General features: G+C 43.9%; 1 protein-coding gene across 1 annotated transcript in view; it reads left to right on the forward strand.

Annotated features, from left to right (window-relative positions):
- chid1 (chitinase domain containing 1) overlaps nt 1–26,440 on the forward strand; it is a 94,023-nt gene that overhangs the window by 22,984 nt on the left and 44,599 nt on the right. Inside the window, exons 6-7 of the mRNA XM_078221365.1 lie at nt 7,877–7,938; nt 25,983–26,075. Coding sequence (XP_078077491.1) covers nt 7,877–7,938; nt 25,983–26,075 — 155 coding nt within the window. The remainder of the gene's footprint in view (nt 1–7,876; nt 7,939–25,982; nt 26,076–26,440) is intronic.

A 26,440-nucleotide genomic window follows, 5' to 3' on the forward strand; every position in this document is an offset into this window, starting at 1 on the left:
GACGATAGTCATTAAGGCACGCTGCTTGGCATTTCTTTGGTACTGGGATGATGGCCATCGTCTTGAAGCAGATAGAGACCTCACATTGTTGTAAAGAGAGGTTGAAGATGTCAGTGAATACCTCCGCCAGCTGATCCATGCAGGATCTGAGTGCTCGCCCGGGTATCCCATCAGGGCCAGTCGCTTTCTGTGAGTTGACCTTCTGCAATGGTGACCTCAGATGCATGTTCATCTGAGGCTTCCAGGGTGGAGGGCATACCCTCGCTGACCTCTTGCTCAAAATGGGCATAGAATTTATTGAGCTCATTAGGGAGGGATGCGTTGGAGCCGGGGATTTTACATGCCTTCAGCTTGTAGCATGTTATGTCTTCCAAACCTTGCCATAGTTGGCGGGGATCCATGTGGCTAGCCTGGGACTCTAGCTTGGTCCGGTACTGTCTTTTGGCATCTTTGATGGATCTCCTTAGATCATATCTGGCTTTCTTGTATAGCAAGAAGTCTCACAACACCAGGTTGAAGTCCAACAGGTTTATTTGGTAGCAAATAACATAAGCTTTCGGAGCACTGCTCCTTCGTCAGATGGAGTGGAAATGTGCTCTCAAACAGTGCAAACAGACACAAAATCAAGTTGCAGAATACTGATTTAGAATGCGAATACCTACAGCCAGCTAGGTCTTAAAGGTACAGACAATGTGGGTGGAGGGAGCATTAAACACAGGTTAAAGAGATGTGTATTGTCTCCAGACAGAACAGCTAGTGAGATTCTGCAAGCCCAGGAGGCAAGCTGTGGGGGTTACTGATAATGTGACATAAACCCAACATCCCGGTTTAGGCCGTCCTCATGTGTGCGGAACTTGGCTATCAGTTTCTGCTCAGTGACTCTGCGCTGTCGTGTGTCGTGAAGGCCGCCTTGGAGAACGCTTACCTGAAGATCCAAGGCTGAATGCCCGTGACTGCTGAAGTGCTCCCCCACAGGAAGAGAACAGTCTTGCCTGGTGATTGTCGAGCGGTGTTCGTTCATCCGTTGTCGTAGCGTCTGCATGGTTTCCCCAATGTACCATGCCTCGGGACATCCTTTCCTGCAGCGTATCAGGTAGACAATGTTGGCCGAGTTGCAAGAGTAGGTACCGTGTACCTGGTAGATGGTGTTCTCACATGAGATGATGGCATCCGTGTCGATGATCCGGCACGTCTTGCAGAGGTTGCTGTGGCAGGGTTGTGTGGTGTCGTGGTCACTGTTCTCCTGAAGGCTGGGTAGTTTGCTGTGACAATGGTCTGTTTGAGGTTGCGTGGTTGTTTGAAGGCAAGAAGTGGGGGTGTGGGGATGGCCTTGGTGAGATGTTCGTCTTCATCAATGACATGTTGAAGGCTCCGGAGGAGATGCCGTAGCTTCTCCGCTCCGGGGAAGTACTGGACGACGAAGGGTACTCTGTCCACCGTGTCCGTCTTCTGAGGAGGTCGGTGCGGTTTTTCGCTGTGACGCATCGGAACTGTTGATCGATGATTCGAGCGCCATATCCTGTTCTTATGAGGGCATCTTTCAGCGTCTGGAGGTGTCTGTTGCGATCCTCCTCATCCGAGCAGATCCTGTGTATTCGGAGGGCTTGTCCATAGGGGATGGCTTCTTTAACGTGTTTAGGGTGGAAGCTGGACAAGTGTGAGACTTCTTACTGTGTTCACCCCAGTCCAACGCCGGCATCTCCACATCATGACTTTCTTGTATAGGTCAGGGTCGCCTGACTTGAACGCCTTAGACCTAGACTTCAGCAAGCAGTGGATATCCCTGTTCATCCATGGTTTCCAATTGGGAAACTCGCGGACTTGCTTCTTTGGCACAGTCTTCTACACACTTACTGATGAAGTCAGTTACTGTAGTGGCGTACTCGTTCAGGCTGGTCGCAGAGTTTTTAAATGCTGTCCAATCCACTGATTCTTAAGCAGTCCCGTAGGAAATCATCCGGTTCCTCAGACCAACATTGCATGACTATCTTTGACGGATTCTCCCACTTCAGTTTTTGCTTGTAACAATACATGTGACAATAATCAAATCAAATAGTCGAGTTTAAAGGTAACACAAGAATTTCATCAGTAGGTGAGCTGAGATGAATGAAGTTGAGTGATGTTCTGGACATGGAATTAGTGGTCTTAATAATTACGTGAACCTGAGATCAGAACCTCCTGTTAGGACCAAATATGACACCAAAGTCACGAACCAAGTGGCTTAATCTCAGATTGTCACTCGGGGAAAGTTGCCAAGGAATGGAGTTATTGAGAGAATTAGAAAAATGGCTTCTTCCTAATATTTAATTGGAGCAAATTTCTGCTCTTCCACTACCAAACATGTCAAATGAACAGTCTGATCATTTAGGTCCTGAGACCACATCATCCAAACCACGACCACTAACATCTAAAGGGCAGCAGATTTGATTTGAGTTCTTATTGTCGCATGGATTGGGACACAGTTAAAAAGTATTGTTTCTTGCAAGCTATACAGACAAAGCATACCATACATAGAGAAGGAAACGAGAGTGCAGAATGTAGTGTTACAGTCATAGCTAGGGTGTAGAGAAAGATCAACTTAATGCAAGGTAGATCCATTCAAAAGTCTGATGGCAGCAAGGAAGAAGCTGTTCTTGAATCGGTTGGTACGTAACCTCAGACTTTTGTATCTTTTTCCCGAAGGAAGAAGGTGGAAAAGAGTATGTCCGGGGTGCATGGGGTCCTTGAAAATGCTGGCTGCTTTTCTGAGGCAGTGGGAAGTGTAGACAGAGTCAATGGATGGGAGGCTGTTTTGTGTGATGGACTGGACTTCATTCACAATCCTTTGTAGTTTCTTGCGGTCTTGGACAGAGCAGGAGCCTTACCAAGCTGTGATACAACCAGAAAGAATGCTTTCTATAGCGCATCTGTCAAAGTTAGTGAGAGTCGTAGTGGACATGCCAAATTTCCTTATCATCCTGAGAAAGTCGAGACGTTGGTGGGCAATACCTGGAAGTTCCCCTCCAACGTATTCACTGTCTTAGAAATATATCGCTGTTCCTTCACTGTCACCAGGTCAAAATCCTGGAACTCTCTCCCTAACATCACACAAACTGTATCTTTTAAAGTAAAGTTGATTTATTTATTAGTCACGAGTAAGGCTTACATTAACGCTGCAATGTTACTGTGAAATTCCCCTAGTTGCCACAGTCCGGCACCTGTTCAGGTTAATGCACCTAACCACGTTAGGGAGGAAACCGGAGCACCGGGAGGAAACCCACGCAGACATGGGGAGAACATGCAAATTCCACACAGACAGTGACCCAAGCCGGGAATCGAACCTAGGTCCCTGGAGCTGTGAAGTAGCCGTGCTAACCATTCTGTTACCATGCCGCCCCCACTGTGCTGCCGTGCCATGCCGTGCTGTTTAGGAAGATGGCTCACCACCACCTTCTCAAGGACAGTTTGGGATGGCCCAGCCAGCAACACCCACTTCTCATCAATCATTTTTTTAAAAAACTGCTCGCCCACTGAAACATGTTCAACTTGCCCTACACCATTCCCCAGAACGAGATCCAGCACAGCTCCCTTCATGTTGGGCAATCAACATACTGATTGGGAAAGTTCTCTTGCACACATTTCAAAAATTCTTCTCCCCCAGTCCCTAGTTGCCCTGTAAGCTGTTATTATCATTGTCTGATTTAGGATACTTGAAGTCTTAGGTTATCATTACTCCTCTAAATAGTTCTTATATTTGCGATAATTTGCCTGCAAACACCTTTCTCTATTTCCTTCCCACTGTTTGGTGGCCTATAGTGTACACACCGAAACATAGCAGTCCCTTTACAGTTCCTTAGTTCTAACCAGGCACTGTCTTTGACTGCTCAGTTGCATCTCCCTCCCCAGGGCTATAATAGTTTCCTTGATTAGTGCTTCCGTTTTACTCTCCTTTTTCTCCTTCCCTTTTTCTCGTCAAATAACTTGAGGCAGGAATTTTAAATTCCCACCAGGTTTCTATTATTGCCACTAAACATAGTCCCATCTGGTAACTAGTGCCTGCAGCTCTATGATCTCATTTACCATGCTCACTGCATTTATATAAATGCACTTTAAACACATTTTAGAGTGCTTCTCATTTGCCCCAGGCCTAATCGCTGCTATTCTGGTGTTCACTGTCGGCCAAATGAGTTTAAATCCTTCCTTGGTCCATAACCAGTATCTTCATTATAACTGCCCTTATTTAAGTTGGTGTGAAGGAGGAGTTATCTATGGTGAACTGGGTAAACCAGCTAAGATGCAGGCCAGTAGATGAGCAGTGACAGATATTCAAACAGCTGGTCCAAAATGTTCAGCAGGAGTTAATCCCAATCACAAAGAGGTAAAATCCATGATTAACACAGAAAGGATAATGGTCAAGGGTAATGTTAAATTGAAAAGCAGGATATTCAAAGTGGCAAGGGTTAGATCAGAGGACTGGGAATTTTTTAGGATCCAGCAGCAAAAGACTAAAAAACTCATGAGGGAGAAACTCATTTGAGAGAAAACATGCATGCAGCATAAAAACAAACAGTAAGAGTTTCTATGGATATATAAATAGGAAGCGGGTGGCTAAGGTAAATGTGAGACCTCTACTGAATGAGGCAGGTGAATTGATAACAGCAAACAAAGAAATGGTGGATATGCTAAATACATTTTTTTGCACCAGTCTTCACTGTGGGAGACATTGCAAATATCCTTAAGTTATCAGATGGACTGATTTCAAATAACATGGTAGAAAAATCGGAAACACAAGGTATATAGTATTAGAGAAACTCAAGAGGCTAAAGGCAGACAAGTTGCCAGGACTCGATGAACTGCATGTTAGGATTTTAATGAAAGTGGTTGCAGAGATAGTGGACCCATTGAAATTTTTCGTATTTGCTAAATTCCAGGAGGGTATTAGAAGATTGAAAAACAGCCCGTGTGAAGCCCTTGTTCGAAAAGGGAGAAGCCAGGGAACAATAAATAGGCCAGTTAGTTTAACATATTATTGGCAAGATTCTAGAGTGTGCTGGAGTCAGTAATCAAGGAGGAAATAGCTAATCATTTCGGGAAGCTGAATTTAAGCAAAGCGAGCCAACATGGTTTTATGAAAGGTAAATCATATTTGACATTTGCTCGAATTCTTTGAGGATGTAACAGGGAGAGTAGATAGAGGGGAACCTATGGTATATTTAAATTTCCAAAAGGCATTTGACAAGTGGCTGCTTAAGAGGCTGTTGCACAAAGTAAAAGCCCATGGAATGCAAGGAAGTGTTGCATGGATTGAAAACTGGCTGTCACATAGAAGACAGAGTTGGAATAAATGGGTCCTTTTCAAAGTGGAAAGATGTAACGAGTGGAATACTGCAGGGATCAGTTCTTGGCCTGCAATTGTTTACTATAATACATGAATGATCTGGAGGAAGGAAGGTAAGTGGCATGTTGGCCTTTATTGCAAAGGGATTCGAGTTTAAAAATAGGGAGCATTTGTTGAAATTGTACAGGGTATTGGTGAGGCCTCACCTGGAATACTGTGCACAATTTTGGTCCCCTTACCTTACAATTGTAATATTGGCAGCAGTCCAAAGGAGATTCACCAGGGATTTCTGGGATGAGAGGGTTGTCCTATGAAGAGAGACTAAATAGTCTGGATCTGTATTCCTTCGAGCTTAGAAAAGTGAGGGGTGACCTTCTTCATAGAATCAAAGAATCCTACAGTGCAGAAGGAGGCCATTCGGTCCATCGAGTCTGTACTAACCACTATTCCACCCAGGCTCTATCCCCATAACCCCATGCATTTACCCTAGCTAGTCCCCTGACACTAAGGGGCAATTTAGCATGGCCAATCGACCTAACCCGCACATATTTGGACTGTGGGAGGAAACTGGAGCACCAGGAGGAAACCCACGCAGACATGGGGAGAATGTGCACACTCCATACAGACAGTGACCCAACCCGGGTCCCTGTGAGGCAGCAGTGCTAACCACTGGGCCACTGTGCTGCCCTATTATTCAAACATAAGATCCTGAGGGGGCTTGACAGGGTAAATGGTGGGATGTTTTCACTAGTGGGAGAGGATCGAACAAGGGGACATGGCTACAAGATAAAAAGGACAGTCATCTAAAACTGAGGTGCGTAGAAATTCCTTCTTGCAGAGCATGGTGAATCTCTGGAATTCTCTGCTCCAAAAGGTGGTGGAGGCTGGATCACTAGAAGAATTTAAAGTGGAGGTGGATAAATATTTGATAGATCGAGGAATTGAGGGCTATGGGGAAATTACCCAGAAAAGAAGTTGAGGTTGGCATAGATCAGCCATAGAACATAGAACATAGAACATTACAGCGCAGAACAGGCCCTTCGGCCCACGATGTTGCACCGACCAGTTAAAAAAAAAAACTGTGACCCTCCAACCTAAACCAATTTCTTTTCGTCCATGAACCTATCTACGGATCTCTTAAACGCCCCCAAACTAGGCGCATTTACTACTGATGCTGGCAGGGCATTCCAATCCCTCACCACCCTCTGGGTAAAGAACCTACCCCTGACATCGGTTCTATAACTACCCCCCCTCAATTTAAAGCCATGCCCCCTCGTGCTGGATTTCTCCATCAGAGGAAAAAGGCTATCACTATCCACCCTATCTAAACCTCTAATCATCTTATATGTTTCAATAAGATCCCCTCTTAGCCGCCGCCTTTCCAGCGAAAACAATCCCAAATCCCTCAGCCTCTCCTCATAGGATCTCCCCTCCATACCAGGCAACATCCTGGTAAACCTCCTCTGCACCCTCTCCAAAGCCTCCACATCCTTCCTGTAATGTGGGGACCAGAACTGCACACAGTACTCCAAGTGCGGCCGCACCAGAGTTGTGTACAGTTGCAACATAACGCTACGACTCCTAAATTCAATCCCCCTACCAATAAACGCCAAGACACCATATGCCTTCTTAACAACCTTATCTACTTGATTCCCAACTTTCAGGGATCTATGCACACATACACCTAGATCCCTCTGCTCCTCCACACTATTCAAAGTCCTCCCGTTAGCCCTATACTCAACACATCTGTTATTCCTACCAAAGTGAATTACCTCACACTTCTCCGCATTAAACTCCATCCACCACCTCTCGGCCCAACTTTGCAACCTGTCTAAGTCTTCCTGCAAACTACGACACCCTTCCTCATTGTCTACCACACCACCGACTTTGGTGTCATCAGCAAATTTGCTAATCCACCCAACTATACCCTCATCCAGATCATTAATAAATATTACAAACAGCAGTGGCCCCAAAACAGATCCCTGAGGTACACCACTTGTAACCGCACTCCATGATGAATATTTACTATCAACCACCACCCTCTGTTTCCTATCCGCTAGCCAATTCCTGATCCAATTTCCTAGATCACCCCCAATCCCATACATCTGCATTTTCTGCAGAAGCCTACCATGGTGAACCTTATCAAACGCCTTACTAAAATCCATATATACCACGTCCACTGCCTTGCCCCCATCCACCTCCTTGGTCACTTTCTCAAAAAACTCAATAAGGTTAGTAAGGCACGACCTACCTGCCACAAAACCATGCTGACTATCACCTATCAATTCATTACTCTCCAAATAACTATAAATCCTATCCCTTATAATTTTTATCGTATTAAATGGCGGGGCAGGCTTGAAGGGCCTGGTGGCTTACTCCTGCTTCTATTTCTGGTGTTCTTGTGTTCCCCTTGGTACAGGTTAATCTTCCTGTGCGGATGTTTATTCCAGTTCTGTTGAAGTGCCAATCTTGAACAGACCTTTCTGGCTGCAGATTTGTATGTCTTTCTGTGTATCTCTATATAAATGTGACTGTTTTCCTCTGATCTCTTATTCCCAGGCTGAGGAGTTTGATGGCTTTGTATTAGAGGTCTGGAGCCAGCTTGGTGGTCAGAAACGGAAGTAAGTGAAATTAAATTTATCATGAGTTGTTACTGCTGGTTTGAAAGGACAGGAGTTTGGTGAGAGGTTATCTGCCCCCAGGCTTGGTTTATCTTCTGTGGTTTTCCTGCAAAGATCTCTTTGTTGGGAGGAGGAATACAGTTTCTTGCGACCAGCTGAACTCGGGCTCCATGCAGTTTGGAGAGCAGCTGAACGGTTTTCTGCTTATTCTTCAGGAGAGGCTTAACTGGATTGATGTGAGGAGGATATTTCCCTCCAGCTGGGAAACCTAAAACATGGGTGTTCCACTCTCAGGTTAAGGGATCGCCATACAGGACTGAAATGAGAAATCTCTTCACTCAAAGGATAATGAATCTTTGGAATTTGTCGGCTGTATAATAATTGTGTTTAATTGTATGCAGGTAGTTAGTGGCCATTAACTGGGTATTTTTGCCCTAAATATAGACACAGACCATGGATGTTCTATTGGGAGGTACATGTTTGCGGTTGGTAACTTTGTAAATAAATATACAATGTGTAAAGATTGGATCCAGTTCGAACCTTCTCTAGCAGGCTTTCCAGAGTAGAATGCTGCAACAGAGGTGAAGGCTGGAAGCTGAGAAAACTAGAAATCAGGATAAAAGCAAATTACTGCAAATGCTGGAATCTGAAACCAAAAGAGAAAATACTAGAAAATCTCAGCAAGTCTGGCAACATCTGTAAGGAGAGAAAAGAGCTGACGTTTCGAGTCCAGATGACCCTTTGTCAAAGCTAAAAGGCATTGTAAGTGGGAGACATTTATATTGTAGGGTGAGGGAATGAAAGATGAGTCATAGCCACAGAAACAAGGGGAAAGGCTGCTAATGGCAGTCCATCCTTTATGGACTGCTATTACAAAGAAACATGGAAGATAGGAGCAGGAGGAGGCCATTTGTCCCTTCGAGCCTGCTCTGCCATTCATTGCAATCATGGCTGATTGTCCAACTCAAGAGCCTAATCCAGCCTTCTCCCCATAACCTTTGATCCCATTCACCCCAAGTGCTATATCTGGCTGCCTCTTGAATACATTCGATGTTTTGGCATCAACTACTTGTGGTTATGAACTCCACTGGCTCACCACTCTTTGGGTATAGAAATGTCTCCTCATCTCTGTCCTAAATGGTCTACCCCGAATCCTCAGACTGACCCCGGTTCTCGACACGCCCACCATTTGGAACATCCTCCCTGCATCTACCCAGTCCAGTCTGCTGGAATTTTATAAGTCTCTGAGATCCCCCCCCCATTCATCTGAACTCCAGCGAAAACAATCCTAATCTAGTTAATCTCTCCTCATACATCAGTCCTGCCATCCCCGAAATCAGCCTGGTATACCTTCTCTGCACTCCCTTGAGAGCAAGAACATCCTTCCTCAGAAAAGGAGACCAAAACTGCACACACTATTTAGGTGTGGCATCACTAAGGTGCTGCATAATTGCAACAACTCATCCCTGCTCCTGTCGCAATCTCTTGCAATGAAGGCCAACATGCCATTTGCCTTCTTTACCACCTGCTGCACCAGCATGCTTATCTTCAGCAACTGGTGCACAAGGACATGCAGGTCCCGCCACACACTGCCCTCTCCCAATTTACAGCCATTCAGATGATAATCCGCTGCCTTGTTTTTGCTTTCGAAGTGAATAACCTCACATTTATCCATATTATACTGCGTCTGCCATTGATTTTCCTACTCACCCAACCTGTCCAGATCACGCTGAAGGATCTCTGCACCCTCATCACAGTTCACCCTCCCACCCAACTTGGTATAATCTGCAAATTTTGAGATGTTACATTTTGTTCCCTCATCCAAATCATTGATACATATTGTGAAAAGCTGGGGTCCCAGCACCGATCCCTGTGGCACCCCACTAGTTACTGCCTGCCGATTTGAAAAGGACGCATTAATCCCTTCTGTTTGTTTCCCCTCTGCCAACCAGTTTTCTATCCATCTCGATACACTTCCCCCAATCCCATGCGCTTTGATCGTGCACAATAATCTCTTATGTGGGACTTTGTCAAACGCTTTCTGAAAGTCCAGATATATTGCATCGACTGGCTCCCCCCTTGTCAACTCCAATCGTTACATCTTCAAAGAATTCCAACAGATTTGTCAAGCATGATTTCCCCTTCATAAATCCATGCTGACTCTGTCTGGTCCTGCCACTGCTTTCTAAATGCTCTGCTATAAAGTCCGTGCTAATGGATTCAAGAATTTTCCCCACTACTGATGTTAGGCTGACTGGTCTATAATTTCCTGTTTTCTCTCCACTTCCTTTTTTGAATATTGGAGTTACGTTAGCTACCCTCCAATCTGCAGAGACTGTTCCAGAGTCTATAGAATCCTGGAAGATGTCCACTATTTCTAGAGTCACTTCCTTAAGTACTCTGTGATGTAGATTATCAGGTTCTGGGGATTTATCCACCTTCAATCCCATCAACTTTCCCAGTACCATTTCTCTGCTAATATTGATCTCCCTCAGTTCTTCCCTCTCTCTAAATCTTGCATTCTCCAACATTTCTGGTATCTGATTTTGGTCCAAAGTATGTATTCAGTTGCCATTTCTTTGTCTCCTATTTTACATTCTCCCATTTCTGTCTGTAGGGGACTTGCATTTGTCTTCAGCAATCTCTTTCTCTTCACATACCTATACAAACTCTTGGGCTTGATTTTACCATCAAGTTACGTCCATTTTTGGGCGTGAAAACTTGTAAAGTCAGGCGTGAGGTGAGTAGCGCGATCCGCGCCCGCCTCCAAGCCGGTTCCCCCTTTACCAAGCCCAAAAATGGCTGCGATCTTGACCGCGCCTGAAACGGGCGCGACGGCCATTTAAGTACATTTGCATGCACTTAAATTGAATTAATGGGCTGCATGCCCAACCTTACTGGCACTTCCCCCTTTACCCCCATGTTCGCCCATTCAGAATCAGCACGAAACAGATGTGCTCCTTAAAGTCTGATTTGGGGGCTCCAGTTAGTGAGGAGTTAAGTGCCGAGCGTCCGATGGCTCTCTGCTTGAGATGGGTAGGGGGGGGGAGAGGCAGGGGGGTCCGCTTTCATTCTGCCTGAGATCGGTGAGGGGGAAAGGGGGGGTCCACTGCCACTCTGCCTGGGGAGGAGGGGCCCGCGATTGGACTGGGTGGTGGGAGAGGGTAGGATAAGGGGGTCAGTAATGTTGTGGGGGTGGGGCAATGTTGTGTGGGGGGATCAGGAGGAAGCATTAACTGGCCTGGGAGGGATGTGGCAGGGCAGCCGCATTCTATCATTTTTTTTCTCTGCGCATCCGCGGTTAGAGGTGCCAATCGAAGCTGCAGGATTTCGGGTGCATTAGCCCCGCCCACAGACTTGTGCAGCACGATTCGGAATTGCTGATTTTTTTTTCAAGGCAGAGCACATATGGGGGCGCCTGAGAACGGGTCTAAAAGTCAAATCTGAAACACTCCCAGTTTCAAGTCTGCCCAGCATTTAGAATCAAAATGGTAAAATAGGGGCCGTCGTGTCAGTCTTTATGTTCCCTGCAAGCTTACTTTCGTACTGTATTTTCCCCTTATTCAATCACCTTGTCCTCCTTTGCTGAATTCTAAACTATCCCAGTCCTCAGACCTATTATTTTTCTTGGCCAATCTGTATGCTTCTTCCTTGGATTGGATACTATCTCTAATTTCCTTTGTAAGCTATGGATTGGCCCTATTACCCATTTTGCCTCGTGCCAGACAGGAATAAACAGTTGCTGCAGTTCCCCCATTCATTCCTTGAATACTTGCCATTGCCTATCCACTGTCAACCCTTTAAGTAACTCTCCACAGTCTATCAAGCCATCTCAGTGCCTCATATCTTCAGTTTCCTTTATTAAGATTCAGCACCCACGTTTCCGAGTCAATAACTTCATTCTCCATCTTGATAAAACAATTCTATCATGTTACGGTCGCTCATTCCCAAGGAGTCTCGCACAGGTAGATTGACAATGATTCCCTTCTCATTACACAGTACCCAGTCTAAGATGGCCTGCTCTCTAGTTGGTTCCTCCACATGTTGGTCAAGAAAACCATTCCATATACACTCCAGGAGTTCCTCCTCTATGCCAATGTGGCTAATTTGATTTGCCCAGCTATGTGCAGATTAAAATCACTCGTGATCACCGATATTCCCTTATCAGGTGCATCTGTATTTCATGTTTAATGCCATTCCCAACATCACTGCAGTTTGTGGGGTCTATATATGACACTCACTAATGTTTTTTGCCCCTTGGTATTTCTCAACTCTACCCATACAGGTTCCACATTGTCAGAACTAATATCCTTTCTCACTCTTGTGTTAATTGCCTCTTTAACTAACAGTGCCACTCCACCACCTTTTCCTTTAAGCCTGCTCTTCCTAAATATTGAATACCCTGGGACATTCAGTTCCCATCCCTGGTCACCCTGCAGCCATGTCTCCATAATCCCAATTATATCAGACCTATTTACATCTATCTACGCGATTAGCGGCCTTTCCCCGTGTTTTTGTGGCTGTTACTCATCTTTCGTTTCCTCACCCTGCAGCATAAATATTTCCCACTTTCTGTGCTTTTTAGCTTTGGGAAAGGGTCATCTGGACTCGAAACGTCAGCTCTTTTCTGTCCTTACAGATGCTGCCAGATCTGCTGAGATTTCTGTTTTGGAAACTACTTTCTGTTTTGGAAACTAGTTGATGTCGAAAAAATGGCAGAAATCAAATGTAAATTGTCAGGATACGATTACCTCCTGATGTTCTCAGAGTCTGAACCATAAGACCAGTGGCAGAATGAAGTAGATTTATGGATACGCTCATCAGTTGGGTGGTGATGAAAGTTTGTTGGACCTTCTAATAGAATTCTTGAATTATTTTTACAAAAATAATAATATGAGGCACAGTCAGACTTTAATAAAATCGTAGAATCATAGAAACCCTACAGTACAGAAAGAGGCCATTCGGCCCATCGAGTCTGCACCGACCACAATCCCACCCATGCCCTACCCCCATATCCCTACATATTTACCCACTAATCCCTCTAGCCTACGCATCTCAGGACACTAAAGGCAATTTTTAGCATGGCCAATCAACCTAACCCGCACATCTTTGGACTGTGGGAGGAAACCGGAGCACCCGGAGGAAACCCACACAGACACGAGGAGAATGTGCAAACTCCACACAGACAGTGACCCAAGCCGGGAATCGAATTGCTACAAGGTCTAATAGGTTTCAGAAAACATGGAATCAACAGGTTGTATTGTGATTTGGGGAATGCTAGTTCAGTATTTGTGTTGCTGGATTGTGTTTAAGGTGTCTCATGGACAATGTCCAATTCTAACTGATGTTCAATTCTCGAATCATTTACTTCAGTCTTCATGGAACAAATGGGGCAATGTGCAGTGACACAAAGAATAGAGGACATGATGATTGTCAGATTTAGGAATGGTCCAGATTTTGGATGCAGACATCAATATAATGGAAATGTTATAGACAAGCAAGAGCAGAAGTGCCTCTGGCAGTTCTGGCTATTTTAACAGAAGACAAAATCGTAACAGCGATAATAAGGGAATGGATCCGAGGAATTCCCAAGGAACAGTTATGAGATGCTTCAGGTGTGACTTAAAGTATTGTTTACGAGATGAATTGTCCAGAGCAGAGAGGCAAGGTCCTCAAAATGACCCAGAGAATCCAGAGGTTGTAGATCATAAAGAATCCCATCAAAGTGTACTCAGCATTTTGAGTATTGGTCCTGTAATTAATTTATTCATGGTGGACTTGTGTTGGAGAAAGAAAAATTCCTAGTAGGTTAGAGAAAATTTTAAACCATAAGGCATGAGAACTGCCAGCATTGATCAGACATATAAGCTAACAAGGGAACAGTTTACACACCAGTGAATGTAGTAAAAGATTTAAAACAAGTGATTGTGATTTAGATGCATATTTTGATATTATAAATGTATTAGCTGTATTTCATAATGTAATTGTGCACTTTAGCCAAGAGCAGGTTGCTGCAAGGTCTAATGGTACGGGGACATTATTGAATTACTTGTTTAAAATTATTAATTTTTATCCGTCTGCATGGGTTTGCTCTAGGTGCTCTGGTTTCCTCCCAAAGATGTGTGGGTTAAGTTGATTGGCAATGTTAAAATTGCCCCTTAGTGTCAGGGAAACTAGCAGGGTAAATATGTGGGATTTATGGAGATAGGGCCTGGGTGGGATTGGTGTCGGTGCAGGCTCGATGGACCAAATGGTCTCCTTCTGCATTGTAGGGATTCTATGATTCTATGACATTCAGACAGAACCACATTCTTAGGAAACAATGAAACCTCAATGTGTAAGTTCTTGTCTATGAAAGTTACTAACAGCAGAGTTCTCAATTCACTATCCAGATAAGACTCTGCCTTCTCAGGCATAAGAACGAGCATTTGTCTGGTTTGGCTAGTGACGTTGCGAAAACTGGTGGGAATGTTAACTTTGACCTTTGCAGTTCAGTTTCTAGGGTTGCTAAGCAACCGAGGAAGTTGAGTCAGCAATAGGGGGAGGAAGCATCCAGATTTTACGGACCAATTAAATCCCATTATGTCAGAGAGTAAAATGCAATTAGCTAAAGTATGTGACATTGACAAGTTTGTGTTATTAATGATTTTCGTGTATTGAAGATGATTGAATCGAAGCAAATGAAAGGCGGGAGAATTTGATCAGAGAAATCTATAATTGATCTATCCTAAGCTTTGTATGTCAGAGTTATTGGAGAAGTCAGGCTCGTCTTCGTCTAGAAAGGCCTAGGCCTTTTCAATAATCTCTCCCTGTGATCGCTGCTCAAATAAAAGATACATCTTTAAACTGGGACACTGGCTTTCGTGAGTCTTTGTATCGGCTGAAATTTTGGCGATGCCTGGTCTCCGGGGAACCCTGCTAACAGCTTGTTTAACTGAGTATCTGTGACTGGCCACACAGTGGAGTTTCTTTAGCTACTGTTCCTTTTGTCTGCCCCTCAGAAATCAGTTTGTTCAGCAACAATTGTTCATCATACTGTTCAGAGTGTAGAAATCTTCCTGACCTTGGGAGAGAGTGAGTGTTTCAGTTTTGAATGCACTTTTTTGATTTACGATCTTCTGAGGAGCCAGCTGCAACCTGAAAGGAAATGAGTTTCTTCTCAGTGGATCACAAACTGTACAAACTTTGATTGGGGTGTTTGGCCAGTCTGTAACCTGACCCTGATATAGCAAACATCAGCAACTGCCTTCACATAATGGTTCAAATAATGGCCTGTGTTTTTAAAGCAAATGTCTGAATTGATTTAGAGCAGCTTTCATCTTTTAATAATGTAAGTGGAGATGATTCTGCCCTTGATGGATGATGAAATGACACTGAAGCTTAACACTGAGTCTAGTGTACGTGATGAGATGGCGTTATGTAGCTGTGTCCCATCTGCTCTGTACGCTCTAACCCAAATAGGCTGTTGGTCCAGAAATGCCTTTCACCTTTTCATCCTTGTCTTCAATTTCCTCCATGGTCTCATCCCCCTCTATTTCTGTCATCTCCAGCCCTACAATACACATCTTTATTTAGCACCTTTATCATAAAACATCCCAACACACTTCACAGGAGCAAAATACAACAGAATATGACACCACGTCACATAAAGATTTTAAGACCAAAAGGTTAGGTTTGAAGGAGTGTCCCTCTTAAAGGAGGAAAGTGAGGTAGGGAGATTTGCGGAGATGATTCTGAAGCTTGAAGCCCAGGCTGCTGAAGGCACAGCCTACAAGATTAGTGCATTTCAAATCAGGGATGTTCAAGAGCCAGCATTAAAGGAACATGGGTAATTTGAAGATTTTTGGGAATGTAGAAGATTGCATAGATAAGGAAGGATTTGAAAACGTGGTGGAGAATTTTAAAATTGAGGTGTTGTTTGACTGAGAGCCAATGAATAGAGGAGAGATGTGTGCGTTGGTGCAAGTTTTAAATATCCCCAACTCTGCAGAGGTTAGAATGTAGGAGGCTGACAATGCATACGTCAGAATAGCCCAGTCTGGAGGTAATTATGGTATGGATATGGGTTACAACACCAAAGAACTGAAATGTGTTACAGAGCTGGAAGTAGATGATCTTGTACAGCACGGATATAGGATTGATCAGTCGTTTCTGAGTTAAATATAATGCTGAGGTATGAGGAATGAGGCTCAGCGTCAGACAGCTGCTCAGGGAGGATGTTTGGCTGAGTGGCTCAGGGAAAGAAGGGAATGGCAAAGGCAGCTGATTGGATGGTCTCAATCTTAATGACAAAAAAGTGCATGAGTTGCTTGCACTTGTTGGTGAGGGTAGGAGTGCAGGTGAGAGGAGTTTTAAAAGAGTGTATGCAGTAGAGAAAAGAGGCTGGTTGTTACCTCTATTCCAAGATGATCCTGAAAAGGAAGCAGATGGGAGCCTGCTGGTACTATGGTCCAGTCAGATATTGCAGTGAATGGCTAAACCAGTTGTCCTCAATATCTTTTCAAGTGTGCGATCCATGAATTTCAGACAGTAAAGATGAGGATTGAAAGAGTGAATGTCCAGGGTGTTAGAGAGTAATCGTTTTAATTGGGGCTCCTATATCAAAGATGGAAGTGAGGGTGTGTTTAAGCAGACTGGTTAGACAGAAATATTCGAGTGAATGGAGACCCAATGGGTGGAATATTGGGAATTTGAGAACACGATGAAGTGGGGGGAGAGGTTTGTTTTCCCCATGGTATGGATACAGAAGGAATTGGGGTTTAGAGGAGGAAATGAGTTGTGGATGGAGAACAATCCAAGGAAGTGATCCGAGATAGTCTTAGCTAGCTACCTATGGAAGCAGCAAGGCCACATGAGATGACAAGTTAAGGAGGTGGCCATGAATATGGGTTGGGACCTTTATATGGAGGGTGAGATGAAGGGAGAATAAGAGGGCAGGGGATATTTCTCCTCAGGTTGGAGTCATATCTAGCACAAAATAAGATAGTGGTTGTTGGAGGCCAACCATCTTAGTCTCGGGTCATTACTGCAAGAGTTGCTCAGGGTTGTCTTGAGCCCAACCATCTTCAGCTGCTTCATCAATGACCTTCTCTTCATCACCTAAGAGCAGAAGTGGGGATGTTCACTGATGATTGCAACTCCTCAGATACTGAAGCAGTTTGTGCATGCATGCAGCAAGACTGGCAAGATCACCAACAACCTGTCCGGTCCCCCCATATAGTTAAGAAAGCCCACCAACGCCTCTATTTTCTCAGAAGACTAAGGAAATTTGGCATGTCAGCTACGACTCTCACCAACTTTTACAGATGCACCATAGAAAGCATTCTTTCTGGTTCTGGTTCTAGCACAGCTTGGTATGCCCGAGACCGCAAGGAATTACAAAAGGTCGTGAATGTACCCCAATCCATCACGCAAACCAGCCTCCCATCCATTGACTCTGTCTACACTTCCCGCTGCCTCGGCAAAGCAGCCAGCATAATTAAGGACCCCATGCACCCCGGACATTCTCTCTTCCACCTTCTTTGGGAAAAAGATACAAACGTCTGAGGTCACATACCAACCGACTCAAGATCAGCTTCTTCCCTGCTGCTGTCAGACTTTGAATGGACTTACCTTGCATTAAGTTGATCTTTCTCTACACCCTAGCTATGACTGTAACACTACACTCTGCATTCTCTCGTTTCCTTCTCTATGAACGGTATGTTTTGTTTATATAGCGTGCAAAAAACAATACTTTTCACTATATATTAATACATGTGACAATAATAAATCAATTCAAATCAGTCAATATTCAAACTTGGACTGGCAAGTGGCATGCAGCATTCATGCCACACAAGTTCTGAAATGATCATCTGCCCTTGACAGTCAATGGCATTACCACTGCTAAATTCCCCTACATCAATATTCCTGGTGGCGACCATTGACCAGAAACTGAGCTGGACCAACCATATAAATATTGAAGCTACAAGAGCAGGTTGGAGGCTGGGAATCCTGTGGTGAATAACTCATCTCCTGACTCCCCAAAGCCTGTCCACCATCTACAAGACTCGAGTCAACAGTGTGATGGAATACTCTCCACTTGTCTAGAATGAAGTTCCAACAATCCTTGAAACCTGACACCATCCAGGGTGAAGCAGCCTGGTTGATTGGCACCCCATTCACACCCTCCACTACCGAGGCAGAGTGACCGCCATGTGTACCATCTACCAGATGCACTGCAGGAACTTACCAAGGCTCCTTAGGCAGCACCTTTCAAACCCACTATCCCATTTAGAAGGACAAGGGCTGCAGATATATGGGAACATCGCCACCTGCTAGTTCTCTTCCAAATTGCACACCACTTGACTTGAAACTATATCACTGTTCCTTCACTGTCATTGGGTCAAAATCCTGGAACTTCCTCCGTAACAACATTGTGGAAATCATTGGAAATTGGCAGGGTAACTCAAGTGGGTGGGAGAGGAGCAGGATTTTACATGGGGGTGAGAGAGGTGGAAAAGGTGAGATGCTCAAAGGAGTACAAAGTGCCCGAAGAGTAAGGAGACAGACCAGGGTTTGATAAGAGCAGTATCACCACTGCAAAAGCCTGAGCAATACTAATGATGCAAGGTATAGCCAAGTGAGGAGACTTAAGTTAAGAACAAGGTGTCATCACCCCTCAGCCAGTACAACCATCTGAGATCGCTACACCCCTCCACTTTTGTTCTTTTATGCATTTCCAATTTTCATCATTTTAGCTTTGGTGGCTGGACCTTCAGCTGTCTAGACCCTAACCTCTGAAATTTACTCTGTAAATCTCTCTGCCTGTCTACACTTACAACTCTTTGAAACCCACTTCTTTGTTCAGATCTTTATTCATGTGTTCTCATATTGTCCCATGTGGCTCTGTGTCACATGTTGTTTGACGTTGTGGGTATTTGGAATGAGGTGTAGCTTTAAGCTTAATTTAGTGTTTCTGTATTTTTGTGCTAAGGGTCAAAACTTTTTAATTTCATTTATTTTAGAAAAGGTGGCTGCAAGTCTATAGGTTGGTTTAGATTGTCATGAGAGTTTATGACTTTAAAGCAAATACAGGGTTTAAGCAATAACTAGGGACCCAACAGAAAAGCAGAAGTGGTTAGTTCAGTTGAAAGAAGGTAACCCAAGAGTAAGCAGCTTTCTCAGAAACTGCGAGAACAAATGGGATAATGCACAGGGGCAGAAAGCCAGTCCCAAGCTATATAACAATGTTCCAGAAACCAGGGAGTAGGACAGAAGAGAGTTTCAGGAAGACTGTGAAGTCAAAGGAACAAAGAACAGGAATCTGGTAAAAAGATTCTGTTCAGTGAAGTTAAAGTAAGGAACAGAAAAAGACTTTGAATTATAGAGACAGCTGCAGGAAGTAGATTTAAAGTCAACTTGATAGAAGGTTGGTAACACTTCAATACAACCTGTGAACCGGTGGTGTTCTGTTGGCATGGCTGGGTATCTGAGAGATTGTGTGGAAGCTTCAATGTATGTGATGATCCAGGGCAGGGAAATACTGGCAGATCCAGGGCAGGGAAATACTGGCAGGTGAGGTTGAAACCCTGGAGTGGATCCTTGATGAAGCTATACAAGAGAGAGCGTTGTTTGGGAGAAGACTCAAAATTGTGTTCAATGAGAATGGAGTTTGGAAGCGCAGAGTGGGAAGGAGTTTGGAAGCGCGGAGTGGGAAGGAGTTTGGAAGCGCGGAGTGGGAAGGAGTTTGGAAGCGCGGAGTGGGAAGGAGTTTGGAAGCGCGGAGTGGGAAGGAGTTTGGAAGCGCGGAGTGGGAAGGAGTTTGGAAGCGCGGAGTGGGAAGGAGTTTGGAAGCGCGGAGTGGGAAGGAGTTTGGAAGCGCGGAGTGGGAAGGAGTTTGGAAGCGCGGAGTGGGAAGGAGTTTGGAAGCGCGGAGTGGGAAGGAGTTTGGAAGCGCGGAGTGGGAAGGAGTTTGGAAGCGCGGAGTGGGAAGGAGTTTGGAAGCGCGGAGTGGAAGGCAGAGTTCCAGTGAGATCAGCTGGCTCACTCTGATGAGAAATCCACAGAAGTTGTTTTGAGTAGCACCAGTCACTTGATTTCAGAGCGTGGGGTGTTTGGCCATATTTTGTTTATTGGTTTATGTGGTCTGTGTACTTAGAATATTAGAGTATACAATAAATTTGTAACTTGTGTTATCCTTACAAATCTGTAAAGGTGTCGTTGCTGTGAAGGAATAATGTATCATAGTTCATCTTTCCTTGTTTAATAAATGTTTTATTATTTTGTTGAAAGTACATCAGCAGCCTTTCTGACTGTTCAGTAGCCATCCTCCACACTTTAAATAAAAAATCAATGTTAGGATCTGTCGAGCTGGGTTCCACCCTGAGATCTGACTGGTCCAGTAACATCAGCTGGAATGGTGACATTGCTGAGGAAATGCAGTGGGATGCTTTCACTCCGCATCAAGGCAAGTTGTTGTTGGTTTTGTGATCTGTTACAATGACCAGCAAAGAGGAACTCTGACCCTGTGAGCTGCAGATACAAGTTTATCCTTTGTCTGCTTTTCAGAAATGAGGATCTTGATTAAATTGCTAATGTCTAAAATCACACGTTGATAACTTGCTCTCAGCCTCAAAACCTATCTTCCAGAATCAGTGGTGTGTAGCATATCAACACAATCAAATGATCAGAGTTCGAGCACCTAGCAACAGCCATTTATAAAATTGAAGTTCAAGCCGTTAACATTACAATTAAATTAACTTGGGCATTACTGCCATCACCCTGCAACCCCCACAATCCTTACCAGCCTCTATAAATGGACAGTCCCTCTACACTGTCCCCATCAAACACTCCCAGGACAGGTACAGCACGGGATTAGATGCAGAGTAAAGCTCTACGTTGTCCCTACTAAGCACTCCTACATCAGGTATAGCACAGGGTTAGAATAAATCTCCTTATCCCCACAGTGTGCCTTTAGGTAGTCATGTGTTTTGTTGGTGGATTATGTTCGGCTAGGGCTTTTACTAAATATGCAGTAAGGAGTGGTAGTTAGAAAATGCTAATACTGCAACCTCCAGTCCACGCTGAGCACTCAGTTACTCGTTAAATACACCATTATAGGACTGCTTGGGTTAAGATGATGCAGCATGTAAATATGATTGCTTGGTGCATTGTATGTGGCATTTCATCCATTTATCATCTTCCAAACCTGTGCTGGTGTGTGGTTAGAGATCAATGTAATTACTGGGAGTAGCTCGGTATGTGTACGTGCCCTGTATTTGAGTTATGGTGTTATAATGAAGTATATTGTTTAGGATTAGAATGTCCTTGAGTCTGCTCAAGGTCTTGTTGCTTTATTCCCGGCAGCTAGTGATATTCTCTCTCCCTGCAAGCACTCTTCTTTGAGTCTCTTGTTTATTTAGACTACCTATTATTAAAAGTTTACCAAGCTCCTGGACCTTTGTAGTTCTTTAAAAACCGAAAATCTTTCTCGATGGGTCAGCCATTTGAGCTGGAGCATGCTGTGTCCATTGAATGTACTGTGGAGGCTGCATCAATAGCCCACTCTGTGTAATGTGTTACTTGTTCCAGTCTGTGAATGATCTAACTGGACTCTGATTAAATCACTGTGGAACAAGGTGATTGGTTTACTTTTTTAAAAATCCATTATAATGCACTATCCTCTTGATCAATTGGCCTTGTTATAAATTGCTTGTGTTTTAATTTATAACTTTGTCTCAGAATTGGGCATTTGGTTTTACAAGATATTTAAATTAGTAGCCCTATAAATGTTAGAACACGTATAGAAGGAAATGCAAAGCTACCAGTTTAGGAAACTCAAAGGATTTTTCAGCTTCTAATGATTTTTGATTGGGTCCCAGGGGAACCAGAAGGACTGATACAGATTTCTGTATTTATTGATTTCTTTCCTCGTGCACATTTTCTGCAGTGATGATGCTGGTTTACCTGACTAGGTGTTTCGAAAGTTACACCAGGAATCCCTATTGGCATTTGCCATTTAGGATGAAAAGCACGACTCCAGATGTGTGCTGAATCCGAGCCCAGTCTGTCCCTGCCTTTATTCAGAACTGGGCTCTGCCTGCCCCAGAATACATTCCTTCTTTTTAAAGTTTAAAGTTAAAGTTTATTTATTAGTCACAAGTAAGGCTTACATTAACACTGCAATGAAGTTACTGTGAAATTCCCCGAGTCGCCTGTCTGGGCCAATGCACCTAACCAGCACGTCTTTCCGAATGTGGGAGGAAACCGGAGCACCCCGAGGAAACCCACACAGACACAGGGAGAACATGCAAAGTCCACACAGACAGTGATCCAAGCTGGGAATCGAACCCAGGTCCCTGGCGCTGTGAAGCAGCAGTGCTAACCACTATGCTACCATGCCACCCACAGCTCTTACAGTCTTACAGCAGTTGTCTTACAGATGTAGAATACCTCGTTGGCTGTCCTATAACAAACATTCAAATGCCTAGATTGGGGCTGTTTTCGTTTTGATGTGCAGTAGTGCTACATGTCTAGCCTGACTTGTCATGTGACCTCTGCATGAGGCAATGTCTCAGTAAGCTGCCATCTTACAGTGAGTTTAATAAAGACTTGCAATGATAAAGCACTGTGAAAACACCGCTGTCTTTAAACATGAAACATGGTGTCAGGAAGTGAAGGTAGAATAGAGTTTTGGAATCCTGGAAATAATGCAGAGAAACCAGAACTTGGGCACAGAGATGTTTAAACCTGCTAAAAGCTGCTGAAAAACAGAAATTTTATGGCTGATATTTGTATTTTGAGATGAAGAAATCAAGTTTATGTTGATTTCTGAATGTGTGTAAATCTTGCAGGAATCATGGGCTGGCATTAGGGATGCCAGCTGGTACCCCGCACAAAGTTGAAACCATCAGTGCTGCCAAACCATTGAGGCCCAAGAGAATAGGGTATGGTGAAAGTTACAGGTTACTCTGATGAATTATGAGGCACACAATCACTTTCACAGGCTTTGGTCTTGGTGTTAACACAGTTCTCGTAACAGATTCCCAGTACCCTGTGCTGTTTCACCTGAGGAAGGGGCTTAAGGCTCCGAAAGCTTGTGGCTTTTGCTACCAAATAAACCTGTTGGACTTTAACCTGGTGTTGTTAAACTTCTTACTGTACTCATTCACTCTAGAGCAGCAGCACACTATAGCCTGTGCTGTGAGGTTTTAATGGCAGAATCTCTTCACTTTAAAAACAATAATGGCGATCTAGATCGTTAATGGCATATGGAAGTGAAGGGACCCATGTTCCTTTAGACAGAAGCAGAGAATTTCCACTAGCCCCGGGCTGAATCTGCTTTATGTCACGACTTTTTTCACTATTCCAACTGATCCATGCTCATTACACTAGCAGCAGTTCAAGATTTATCTTTAAATTCTATTGTGCTTCAGGTTCCTTTGTACAAATCTACTTCCTTGCCAGTAACTCAAATGAGTTCGGAACAGTTAGGTGGTTTGTCTTTCACCAGCACAGACACAATGGGCTGAAGGGCCTTTTTCTGTGCTGCTTACCTCTAAAGCACTCTCTCTCCCACTTGCCCACTGTCTGATTTTGAACCAGATCAGCCAGCTCTCCCCAACTGGTTATCATCTGTTGGTCCTTAATGAATTATGTGTATTTCAGGGAAGGGTTGGATTAGTGATGCCTATCACAGTGAAATAACCTAACAATAAGATTAGTAAAGAAATAATTGTATTTATAAACCAGCCCATCATATCCTTGGACCATCACAAAGCTAAAGGACTGATTATGAGTTGCAGCCACTATTGTTCTGCAGGAAACTTGGCAACCATAGAAAGATGCCATTGACGCCAATGTGATGATGACTGGGTAGTGATGTTGGCTGAGGGATTAATGTTGATCAGTTTTTTGGACAGAATGCGCACTAATTAACCCCTCTGCCCAAACGTAGGTCTGACCCACAGCACAGCAACCTCCAGCATTTTGACTTACGAAGTGAGGTATTAGAGGCTCTGACAGGCTTAAAGATGGACAAATTCCCAGGCCTGGATGAATTGCATCCCAGGCTGCTGTAAGAGGCTCCCACATGCATTTTTAATTCCTCTCTGGCCACGAGGGAGGTGTCAGAAGACTGGTGAACAGCTAATATGGTTTCACTTTTCAAGAAGGTTGGTAGAGATGAACTAGGGAATTACAAACTGGTGAGTCTCACGTCAGTGGTAGGGAAACTACTGGGAGTGTGTATTCCAATTAAATAATTCAGCAGCAAGCTTTTTTGTGAGTTCAAATAAAGATGGTTATCATTCACATTCACTTAGCTCAAGTTAATGCAATGGGACACATGAACACATCTACAAAGGTTGAATATAGATAAAAATAGTGCATTTTTACAGATTACTGTTAATTCAGTCTCTAATTTATTGATTTATGGTCTCCCAGGTGGCTGGTCAGCAATTTTTTGAATGGATTCAACAATTTAAAGTTGAAGTGAGGACATTGTAAAGTGAAAGGTTCACAGCAGGTTGCAGGTTCTTTTGTAGTCGAATAGCTAGGAGGGTGGTTCCCAGTGTACTTTGAAACCAGAACAGGTTAAGCCTTTGGCTTCTTGAAGACTTGCAGCTTGTTTGAGTTTGATTCTCAGATTGGCTGATCATTGAGATGAACCTGCTGAGTCCTGGGGTAATCAAGAGTGCAGTCCCTGAAATCGGCTTCAATCACATGATTGCTGAGTTAGCACTTCCTCTTTGTCCAGTATGAAATCTGGAATCTCAGTCTTTAGGTGTTGGTCCATCCTTTAACAACAAGATGAATTCTACAAATGGCTGAGAGGTATTCTCACCTATTTTCATATTTTATTCGGCAGTGACTTCCTACTGTGTGTAGTCCAAAACCCCGAAGTCACATGATTTGTAGCAGCTATATTAGTTTGTGTCCAATTTTTGAAAAGTGTAGACTGAAGGTTCATTATATAACATGCCTGTACTGGGCATGATAGTGCAGTCTTTGGTTATCTGAATGCTTTTCTCTGACTTCTCCAGCTCTCTGCTCACCACCTGCACTCTCTTCATACCACAACTTCTTGAGAATATTGTGCCTTGCGTCTCCGTTGAGGTGTTATTCCAAGGCCCTGTCTGCTTGGAAGGGGTGTTCTCCTTGGTATCTTTGCCAATAATTATCTCCCAATTGACATCACTAAAAATAATCTGATTATTAGTGTATTGCTTTTTTAGGGAACTTGCTGTGTAAACATTGCCTGCAATGTTTTCTATATTACACCAGTTACTGCACTTCAAAAGTGCTTTGTTGGCTGTAAAACACATTGTGACACCCCGAGGTTATGAAAGGCACTATATAAATGCAAGACTATTATATTCATTCACCCTCAAGAAATCCCGCTCTCCTATTGTCCCAGTGTCTTTGATGGGAGGGGCGCTACACTGGCAGCGGTAACAATAGTGCCCATCCCTCATTTCCTTGAGAATGTTGAGAAGCTGTCCTCTTGAGCTGCTATAGTCTTTGTGGTGGAAGTACTCACATAGTGCTGTTAGGTCATGATTTCACTTCTCTTCCATCATGGCTGGGCCAGTGTTTCCCCAAGTCAGGATGGGTTGTGATTTGGAGGAGAACTTGGAGCGTGTGGTGTTCCCATATGCATACTGCCTTGCCCTTCGGGATGAAGATTTTAAGATCCTGATCCTGACCTAGCCTTCAGATTTCTGCTGCTCATTCCACCATACGTCATATTGCTCAGTAATCTTCAAAGACCATGCATTTGATGGCAGTAGGCAGATGTGCATGCTGATGCTGAAGTACTTGCATCAGAGAGACTGTCGGTCAGTAAATGGATCAAACCACTTTACACATTTCAGAACTCCCGTCACTCTGATTAGAAAGGAGTTGAAACTGCTGTGAGCTTGCCTTACAGTCAATACTCATTTTTGTTAAAAATTGATTGCTTTGCTCCTGCTGCATCCATTAACATGGTATGTTTAGAAGAATTCAGATTAATGTCATGGGCACAGCCCTCTCCTTGTCTTTGATGGGATGTGTCTGTCTTACAGAGAACTGGTCCACGTGATCCGCCACTTATCAGAATCCCTGCATAAAGCCAAGCTGAAAGTTGTGTTGGTGATTCCTCCAGCAATCTCTCCAGGGTAAGCACTGGATAACATATGGCTTTTTCAATCTGAAAATGTAGGTGATTGTATGATATCCAGGAAAAAATGCACTAGAGCACGTAATCACTGAGCATGAAATGTCTCTGCTTTCATTGAAGTGCTGCTTTATCAAGGAAACCTACAAGACAGTCTGGGTTAGCCCAGTAAAGAGCTCCTCCAAGAAGAATAAACACATCCCTCACCTGGATTTATCAAAAAGCCCATTGTTTCCAAACTGTTGTTAAATCTTATTCTTCATCTTTTGTTGTTAAGTCCTAATGCCCACAAAGATATACAGTTCTTCCCCAGCCTGAGCCAGCTGCACAGTGAGGGGAATCTCTGTCCAGTTTGTATTGCGATGC

The sequence above is a fragment of the Mustelus asterias genome, chromosome 9 (genome assembly GCF_964213995.1).
Source record: "Mustelus asterias chromosome 9, sMusAst1.hap1.1, whole genome shotgun sequence".
Classification (NCBI taxonomy): domain Eukaryota; kingdom Metazoa; phylum Chordata; class Chondrichthyes; order Carcharhiniformes; family Triakidae; genus Mustelus; species Mustelus asterias.